Source organism: Saccostrea cucullata, unplaced genomic scaffold, assembly GCF_032062105.1.
Source record: "Saccostrea cucullata isolate Sc308-1 unplaced genomic scaffold, CSIRO_AGI_Scuc_v1 ctg12584, whole genome shotgun sequence".
Classification (NCBI taxonomy): domain Eukaryota; kingdom Metazoa; phylum Mollusca; class Bivalvia; order Ostreida; family Ostreidae; genus Saccostrea; species Saccostrea cuccullata.
Window position 1 is genome coordinate 11172 of NW_026924757.1, and position 10542 is coordinate 21713.

At 33.5% G+C, this 10542-nt stretch overlaps 1 protein-coding gene across 2 annotated transcripts; it reads left to right on the forward strand.

The window, feature by feature from the left end:
• The first annotated feature begins 3064 nt into the window (after nt 1-3064).
• Nucleotides 3065-5648, forward strand: LOC134267244 (uncharacterized). Of its 2 annotated transcripts, none has more exons than XR_009992122.1 (3): nt 3065-3309; nt 4204-4282; nt 5255-5648. XR_009992122.1 is itself a non-coding variant. In XM_062749465.1 (3 exons), the coding sequence occupies exons 1-3, from the start codon at nt 3585-3587 to the stop codon at nt 5364-5366; spliced, it is 705 nt and encodes a 234-aa protein (XP_062605449.1). In that variant the 5' UTR covers nt 3065-3584; the 3' UTR covers nt 5367-5648. The 2 variants fall into 2 exon arrangements, 1 of the variants encoding a protein (XP_062605449.1); XM_062749465.1 differs by having other exon boundaries at nt 3065-4098.
• The last annotated feature ends 4894 nt before the right edge of the window (nt 5649-10542 follow it).

A 10542-nucleotide genomic window follows, 5' to 3' on the forward strand; every position in this document is an offset into this window, starting at 1 on the left:
GGTACCGATTCTCTACCTTCCTTCTACAATATATCAAAAATATTATTAATCACACATAAGAGTAAAAAATGCATTTTAACACAATGCTTTTATATGTCCTCACTTTACCGATTAAAAACGAAATATATAATGCATGTATGAATATAATTATGCTTCCCTCGCCGCCCAGGAAAAACCATAGATAAAAAACAACATCGATTTATGTTGAAAAAACTATGGAAACCTGTAAGTCCGCAGCAATTGCGAGGTAAACAAAATGAATGGCGGACTCATTCTCACAAACTTACGTAAGGGCCATATATTATAATGTACAATTACATGACTAGCTTAAGTAAAACCTATGCAAAATAAATGTAAGTTAGAAATATCTGTAAATACATTTCGAATATATGTAGGTACTGTGTACCATTACACAACAATCTTACATTTATATCAAATTTTACATAAAATTATTTAAAGCGACTAAGCAAATTGTTTCCCATCTTTGACAATTAATCCGTTGTGTACAAAACTTTTAATTTTCTTGTAATGAAAACAATTGCTTACTTTATCAAACAAAAGACAAGTAAAAAAGGTTAAAGTAAGTCAGAGGGTGGGTGGGTGGGTGGGTGTGAATGTCGCAAAGCAAAGCCTTCGAATGAGTTAAAATCGTGATTAAAGTGAATACCTGTTCTTTAAGTATCGACCTTTAAATACTGACCAATAGCTACTGTCGCTTTTATTAGCACATAATAAACAAAAGCACGTGTTCCTAGTACATATGATAAATTAATTTACCTTAACCCATAGTCTTTAGGTTAAACCATTATTTAAATAGGGATGTTTATGTTTTTAAACAAAATGTTAGTTATGCGCAGCGCTATGTAAATGCATGAATGAATAAATGAATGAATGAGTGAAATTCCTAAAATAAAATAAATATAGCATTAATTAAAATAAAATAAAACTAAGTACAACTACCACACAATTTAAATTTGAAAATGTTTTAGGACTAATTATTGGGAAAAAAAATTAATAAAGGCGTAATCAATGCAGTTTTGTGGGTTGTTCGAGAGTTGGTAACGCAAAATAAGTTTAGAGTTACACTTAATTGAAAAAAATAATCTTGTTAAGTATTATCAGCCACTGGGTCTAATTCACGTTCATATCTTTTACGAACTTTTAATGTGTAACTACAATAATAATAAATGAAATGTAAATATACCAGATGAACAAAAGGTTACATGTAATTAATAGATGCAATATCATAATTCAGGTGTTAAGCAAACATTTAAACTACGATTTAGCAAAACGTAAAGAATAACGAATTTTTTTTCAACTATATAAGCATGAATTTAAAAGGTATTTAGTTAGTCAGATTCACTTGTACACCATTCGATACCAAGAACAGTAGTATGATTTTGCTATCAACAGTAGTATGATTTTGCTATCAACAGTTGTATGATTTTGCTATCAACAGTAGTATGATTTTGCTATCAACAGTTGTATGATTTTGCTATCAACAGTTGTATGATTTTGCTATCAACAGTAGTATGATTTTGCTATCAACAGTAGTATGATTTTGCTATCAACAGTTGTATGATTTTGCTATCAACAGTAGTATGATTTTGCTATCAACAGTAGTATGATTTTGCTATCAACAGTTGTATGATTTTGCTATCAACAGTTGTATGATTTTGCTATCAACAGTAGTATGATTTTGCTATCAACAGTAGTATGATTTTGCTATCAACAGTTGTATGATTTTGCTATCAACAGTAGTATGATTTTGCTATCAACAGTAGTATGATTTTGCTATCAACAGTAGTATGATTTTGCTATCAACAGTAGTATGATTTTGCTATCAACAGTTGTATGATTTTGCTATCAACAGTTGTATGATTTTGCTATCAACAGTTGTATGATTTTGCTATCAACAGTAGTATGATTTTGCTATCAACAGTAGTATGATTTTGCTATCAACAGTTGTATGATTTTGCTATCAACAGTAGTATGATTTTGCTATTTCAAACACGCCCTGAGGGTATGAGGTAGTGGGGATTGAGGGAGAAGTTCATTACTTGTCAATAATGATGTCACATCTGTTTTATGTAGGTCATAAATGAAAGTTATTTTAATAACTTTTTATGTAAACGAGTGAATCATATGGATTTCATTATGCCCCCCTTTAAAGAAGGGAGGGCATACTGCTTTGCTGCTGTCTGTCGGTCCACTTAGTTTCCGTTCATTTTCTTCACAACCATTGCACATACTGAAATGAAGTTTGGTATACAGATAGATCACATTATAATCTAGGCCAAGTTCTGTTTTGGGTAGGATCGCACCATTTTTCACAGAGTTATGCCCCTTGGACTTAGAAAAATTTCAATTATTTGCAGTTTCCATTCATTTTCTTCAAAACCATTGCACATACTGAGATGAAATTTAGAATACAGATATATCACATGAATGTCTGGGTCAAGTTCTGTTTTGGGTATGATCACACCATTTTTCACAGAGTTATGCCCCTTGGACTTAGAAAAATTTCAATTATTTGCAGTTTCTGTTCATTTTCTTCACAACCGTTGCACATACTGAGATGAAATTTAGTACACAGATTGATCAGATGAATTTCTAGGCCAAGTTCTGTTTGAGTACGATCGCACCATTTTTCACAGAGTTATGCCCCTTGGACTAAGAAACATTTCAATTCTTTGCAGTTTCTGTTCATTTTCTTCAAAACCATTGCACATACTGAGATGAAATTTAGTATACAGATTAATCAGATGAATATCTAAATCAAGTTCTGTTTTGGGTATGATCGCACCTCTTCTTACAGAGTTATGTCCCTTGGACTTAGAAAAATTTCAATTATTTGCAGTTTCCGTTCATTTTCTTCACAACTGTTGCACATACTGATATAAAATTTAGTATACAGATTTATCAGATGAATATCAAATTCTGTTCTATGTACTATCATGCCATATTTGACAGAGTTTTGCCACCTGGGCTTGGAAAAATTCCAATTTGGGGGGAGGGGGGGGGGCATAAGTGTTTTACAAACATCTCTTGTTCTATTTGTTGAATTTCTGTATGTAATCTTATTTAGTGTTTAACCCGTGGTGAGCCTCGATGCATCAGAGGTTTTCCTGATTTCTGATTGGTTAATTATATTCGGCGATCATATTACAATTTTAGCGTCCCTGATGTAAATACTTTGAAAAAGCTCTGCAGATTTTTTAATAATTATCCAGTTTATTGACTTTCCATTCTATTTTCTTGGATATCAAAACTTGGAAAATGATATCGGATACGGATTAATTCAGGAAGGTAAATGTTTTAGCATGTGATGATTGCAAATTCGACGGATAGGAGCTGAACAGTCACCATTCACAGGGGCGCCGCCATGATGATAGGCTAATCGATCTTCTTTGTTTTGTTTGTTCTTATAAAACGTCTTATAGAGGATCCATGGTTAAGAAAAACCGACCAATCCTTTGTAAATACTGATTACTTTTATCGATGTAAGAAGGAAAGGACATATTAAATTAAAAAGTTGGTTTTGAGTGGAGAAATGTCGCTGGGGTTTCAGACACGGTGTGCTGATGAGAAAAAAACGCACTAATGTTTTGGTTATAGGCCATAGTTTTGTTACACGACTGGAACAACTTTTAGGACGAAGTGATGCATTTCAGGCGGATTTCAACCTGGCTCAGTGTGAAATCCGATGCTTCGGTTTTAGTGGGGGAAGAGTGGAAAATCTACTTAAAAATCAAGACTTACAGCACTACATAACGTCTTTCAAACCAGTGGTGATCATATTACAGATAGGTGGAAATGACATTTGTAGTGTATCTGCGAGACCAGAAACTGTGGCGTGTAATATTTCTGAGCTTATGGAAACTATGGGAAAGTTTGACTGCGTACAGGTCGATGTTGTTTGCGAACTTTTCATCAGAACTCGACCAAGGAATATTTCACCACAAATGTATGAGGAAAAGCGAAATATTATAAACAACATGCTACCTGTGTTACTAGAAGGTAGACACAATAAGAAGTTCATGTTTTGGCTGCATCTTCGCTTAATGAACAGCCCTCTACACATTCTTAGTAGTGATGGTGTGCATCTATCTCCAGTGGGACAGAAAAATTTTTACAGAAGCCTCAGACTAGCTATTATGCATGCATTAGATTATGTAGTTTGAACAAAATGCATGCTCTTAGGGTTACATATTGCAGTTTATGTTGTACATATATGCCATTGCACATGCCATTTAACCAGAGAGATTGGTGAACAGCAAAGGTAATATTTATATGTTGAGTTCAGCTCAGCGATTGGTTTTAATCATTTACTTACAGAACAGTATTCAGGTATTTTACTGTTCAATATGTAATCAGTCATGTATTGGACTGATTAAGATTTACATACATTCATCTATTAGTCATGTATTTGACTGCTTTGAGATATTGATTGGAAAGTCCATAATTCAGTGCATATAATTTTATTCATTCAATTAAGGCATAAGTTCAGGCACGTATTGTTTGCTTTGAAATCTATCGGACATTTATTTGTCTGCATTGAAGATTTATCAGACATGCATTTGTCTCCATCTCAGAATTTATAATCAAATATGTATTTGTCTGTATTGATCATTCTCAGACATGTACTTTTTGTCTTCATTGGAAGAGTCAGACATGTATTTGTCTGTACATGTTAAAAAATTAGCAGACATGTATTTGTCTGTACATGTATATTGAATTTTATCAGTCATGTATTTGTCTGTTTTGATAATTCTCAAACGTGTATTTTTTTGTATTGATATTTCTCAGATATGTATTTGTCTGTTTTGATATTTCTCAGATATGTATTTGTCTGTATTAATAATTCTCAGGCATTTATTTGTCTGTATTGATAATTCTCAGACATGTATTTGTTTGTACTAAATTTTTTTAGACATGTATTTGTCTGTTTAAAATCCTCAGACATGTATTTGTCTGTATTGATAATTCTCAGACATGTATTTGTCTGTATTGATATTTCTCAGACATGTATTTGTCTGTATTGAAAATTTTCAGACATGTACTTGCCTGTATTGATAATCCTCAGCCATGTATTTGTCTGCAGAGTAAATTTATCAGACATGTATTTGTCTGTACTTTAAAAAATTTATCAAAAATTTATCTGTCTGTATTGATATTTCTCAGACATGTATTTATCTGCAGTAATACATCTGATGATCAAATGTAATTGACAAAATAAGTATTATCATTATAGATGTCCTCTAGGCAGCCGTCCAAACGGCGGAGGAAATAAGTACCCAAGGAGTCGGGAGCGATTGAACACTCAGAAAAGAATGAGACGGTGCAATCCATTACTGCAGCAGTAACTGCACAAGTTCTTGAAAATTTAAAGGCAGCGGGACTTTTTCTAAAACCACCAAATAACAATGGTGGGACAAAGGACAATGGTGGAACAAATGACAATGGTGGAACAAGTATAGACTCTGCAATAAAAAACAGCAACTGTCTCAAATGAGGGTATGCGTAAAGATAACAATTCAAACGCTATACATATTCCTGCACAGGATATTGTATCTTCTTTTGACAATAAGAACAAGTACAACTACAAACCCTTAGGGAGGCCATTGTATTCTAAGATAAACACAAAACTGCAAGAAACCAGAAGTCTCTGTCGAGACTGAAGCTCTACTGGTTTGTACTAGCAAAGGAAGAGAAAAGTACTGAAGCAGTTGGAAATTGAAACTTTTCAACAGCAATAAATATAATAATGATCCTTGATTAAGTCTCTTTATGTTCTTAGTGTAGTCTACTTGCATGCCACATTATGTTATAATCAGACTAAAACTGTATTTGGAGTAGCATTTTGAGAGTATTTAACAGAAATTTCTATTTTTAGTAACCATGGTAACACCGTTCATCGAAACCAAGTACTGATAGACAGAATTATGTATCTTAGTGTAGTCTACTTGTGTGCCAATTTATATTGAAATAAGACCAAAACTGTGGGAGGAGTAGCATTTTGAAAGAATTTCACAGAAATTTCTATTTTTAGTAACCAAGGCAACACTGTTCATCGAAATCAAAAACCGATACACAGAATTATGTATCTTGGTGTAGCCTACTTGTGTGCCAATTTATATTGAAATCAGACCAAAACTGTAGGAGGATTAGCATTTTGAAAGAATTTCACAGAAATTTCTATTTTTAGTAACCAAGGCAACACTGTTCATCGAAATCAAAAACCGATACACAGAATTATGTATCTTAGTGTAGACTACTTGTTTTCATAGTTATATTGAAATGAGACCAAAACTGTAGGAGGAGTAGCATTTTGAAAGAATTTCATAGAAATTTCTATTTTTAGTAACCACGGCAACACCGTTCATCGAAATCAAAAACTCATACACAGAATTATGTATCTTAGTGTAGACTACTTGTTTGCCAAGTTATACTGAAATCAGACCAAAACTGTAGGAGGAGTAGCATTTTAAAAGAATTTCATAAACATTTCTATTATTAGTAACCATGGCAACACCGTTCATCGAAATCAAAAAGCGATACACAGAATTATGTATCTTAGTGGAGTCTACTTGTTTGCCAAGTTATATTGAAATCAGGCCAAAACTGTAGGAGGAGTAGCATTTTGAAAAATTGTTTACAGACAGACAGACGGACGGACGACGGACGGACGACGGACGCATTACTATCGCATAAGCTCTTCTGGTCTCTGACCACTAGAGCTAAAAATCAGAAGTAGGGAATTTATAGACATGTCTGATGATTTGGTTGATCATCAGCCAGCAGATCTTGATTTGCATTTGGCCGTCAAAAACCACAAAATTGGTCTTACATCTGGGAAAAAACGCAAATATCTTACCATTGCAACTTGGACGGATGCATTTTTGATTTTTTCATCCGTTATTGGAAAAGCCAATCCCACCAATCCTACCATCTCTGAAGATTTATTGTTGGCCTGAACACCAACATGTAAACCCTGTTTTGCGATGATGTTCGAACAAATTTCACTTATTTTTGGGTTGTTTTTGAAGTTGGAAAGTTTTTATTACCACTTCAAAGAAAAATGAAACTTGACATAATTAACATGAACACATAAATTGTTTTAGCATGTGTGTTGTGTGCTGGTACCAAATCCTCAGAACTTTAATCTCTTAAGTGCTTCTTGTTAATCCCACCACTGGCCATCATGCACAGAAAAGATTTTGATGTGGAGGACATAGGTGCTTAGTTATCAGCTGTAAGTCAATTTCATTGCAGTCAAAATTCCTTATTGCCACTGGAAGTCAACACTTCTAGGTACATGAGTCACTAGACTAGTTCAGTGGTTCTATAGTCATGAAGTAAGGAGTTAATCCTTGCATCGCAGGTTCGAATCTTACTATGAGACATGGAGACCTGTTCCTCTGATAAGACACTATAAACATATGTTATCTAACATTATACTTATAAAAACCAATTAGGGTGCCTCGTTACGGTAGGTGCTGGCATGAAAAAAGATCCCTCACACCTCAATAGTCTTAAGTGTCGAGTATAGAATAGTCCACCTACAAGTGCCGACAACTCCATGTGAGAGAGAAATTCTTGAGCATATTCTGAAAAATCGATGAGCAGATAGATCTAGAATGGAAAAATTTAGGGAATGAATTAGTAATCTGAAGAATTGGATTGCAATTTTGAGATCTCGAATTATAAACCAAAGGAATGAATTGATAATTCTTGGAAACGGATTGTATAATTCGTGATCTCAAATTAAATTTTACTTATTTTGAGAATATTTTGAAGTGTTCCATCATTATTTTCATAGCATCTAATGAACATTAGATCTATCTGCTTCACAATTTTTCTTTATATAATACAGGTCTGCCTTTAGTTAGATTACCAAATATGCTATTTGTTTTGGTTCAGTAATGCAACATTCAGTGTTTACTACAAGGTTGTTGAATTTTCAGTCCTGAGTGATACATTGACTTGATAATATCATTTAACTACTTGAATCGTATTAATAAATTTTCATTTCAAATGGAAAATAATATCAATGCATTAATTGTATCATTCTTAATTTTATTTATGAATGTAAATTCACATATATATCTGTTTCAAAATATTTAAATCTTTTACAGTATAGAAGCTGATCTCTTGTAAAGACAAATCAAAGAAGAATTTCCTCCAGTCTCTCAAAGAAGTGGCAGTTGATGAAAGAATGGAGCTCTGGTCTTCAACATTTTGTGGAAGACTTAATCAGTCTGATCTGGAATTTATTTTGCAATATATCCTTATCCTGATTTGTAAATGGACATAAACGTCACATTTTTCAATCTATTGACAAAACAGTTTTGCATTAATTGCCACTGCCATGTATTATTATTTCCTTTAAGATGGCATGTCAATTCCTTATTGTACACCTTAAGCTTGCCAGTAAAATCCAAAAAACTTCAAGTTTATTTTACTTCTTAGATTAAATTATTGCTTGCAAATTTTGTCTTGCCTTTTTTTAAGTCAACCATTAGATGAATTTTCCATGACTGTAACATTTCAAAGCTGATATAAACTTACAATTTTAAGTAGAATTCTGTACTAATTTTACCTTGACCCCCTAACAACAAGAGTGTCAAGGTCAATTTAAAACAAAAATGTTCTTTTATTTTTTTGGCCCATATCTTACAAACAGCATACAAATTCAAAAAAGTGTCTAGAAAGGGCCCGAATGAGAAATCACAAATATGTACATGTATATAGTTTAAAAATTGAAAAAAACTGTTGCTAAGCAACCATTTTAAGGTCATTCAGCAAAAATTTGAACTAAAATGATGTATGGAGATTGCAGTTTTGATCCCTTCTTGAGAGTATTTTCAGAATTTTTCATTTCAGCATCTACTGTGTAAAATATTAGCAAAAATATTGAGAAGTCTTGAAAAAAAATGATGAAATTTTTGCACTTATTTACCTTTTAAACCCCCTAAAAATAGTTCTAATGAGGTAAACTTTTGAAAAATTTATCTGCTATTATGTCCCTTGTAATTTTATGACATTAAATCTTACTTTAATATGTGCTGGGATGCGTAAATGTGTCTACGATGTCTGAAAAAAAAAAAATTTTTCCTGAAAATTGAAAAATTTTCGTTGCTAAGCAACCGCTTTTAAGGAAATGTATGCAGAATTAAACAAGAGGCCCACGGGCCTTATAGGTCACCTGAGTATTGTGTAACAACTTTCAAACAATAACATTTGGTTTGTGTTTTAAACCCGAGGCCATGGAATTAAATTTACAATCTACAATTTTGAAAAAGGACCCTTGCATATATAATTATTAACTTAGCTTACTTTATTTACTTAATACCCAGAGGTAGATCAGAGTAACAAAAAGAAAATGCACTTCCATTTTATACCCAGTTGTGTACCTCACCCTAAAAGGGAAACCCCTGATCCATTGGCAACATACCCGGGATTTCAAAATTTTAAAATGTTGTCATAAAATGGTTGATTAATACTAAAGAGCAGACTTCCGCATTAATTTATTTTCAGACCATGTACCCCCCCCCCCCCCTGACTCTGGGGGCATAAAAAAACCACTTTGCTAGATGCACCATTCTTCATCATAAATGTATGTATACTTGGATCATTGGCACAAAACCCAGAAGCAAAAGGGAAAAAATTTTCAAAGAATTAATGTATTTTTACTATATAATCAATAGAGCCCCATCCTAAAACCAAACATAACCCTGGGGCAATAAAATTTACAATTTTGGAAGAGGCACTCTTCTCATCATAACTATGTGCTTAATTAGTTTATTTAATATCCAGGAGCAGAGAAAAAGATTTTCAAAGAATAAATGCATTTTCACTATATAATCAATAGAGGACTCTTTCTCAACATAACTTTTTGCTAAGTTGGTTTATTTAATACCTTGGAGCAGAGAAGAAGATTTTCAAAGAAATATTGCATTTTTACTTTTAATCTATAGAGCCCCGCCCTAATATCAGAACCCGTGACCCTGGGGCCATAAAATTCACAAATCTGGAAAAGGGACTTTTGCTCATCATAACTATTTGCTTAGTTAGTCTTTTAATACCCAGAAGCAGAGAAGATTTTCAGAGAAATAATGCATTTTCACTATATAATCTATAGAGCCCCATCCTATCACCAGAACCCCTGACCCTGGGGCCATAAAATTCACAAATCTGGAAGAGGCACTCTTGCTCAACATAACTATGTGCTAAGTTAGTTTATTTAATATCCAGGAGCAGAGAAGAAGATTTTCAAAGAAATAATGCATTTTCACTATATAATCTATTGAGCCCCGCCCTAGCACTAGAACCCCTGACCCTGGGGCCATGAATTTCACAGTTTTAGTAAGGACTCAATGCTCATTACATTCATGCCAACAGTTTGCCTGCTTGTTGTCCAGGAGTAAAGAAGAAGATTTCTAAAGATTGCAATAATTTAAGTGGTTTTGGCCCCACCCTCAGGCCCCAGGGGGGCGGGGACCAAGTAATTCACAATTTTTGTTCCCCTCCATTCATATG

Coding starts and splice junctions, on each gene's coding strand:
- LOC134267244 (XM_062749465.1), top strand. CDS start 3,585: ATGAGAAAAAAACGCACTAATGTTTTGGTTATAGGCCATAGTTTTGTT. Junction 4,099..4,203: donor ACACATTCTTAGTAGTGATG/GTGTGCATCTAT, acceptor GCATGCTCTTAG/GGTTACATATTGCAGTTTAT. Junction 4,283..5,254: donor GAGATTGGTGAACAGCAAAG/GTAATATTTATA, acceptor TTATCATTATAG/ATGTCCTCTAGGCAGCCGTC.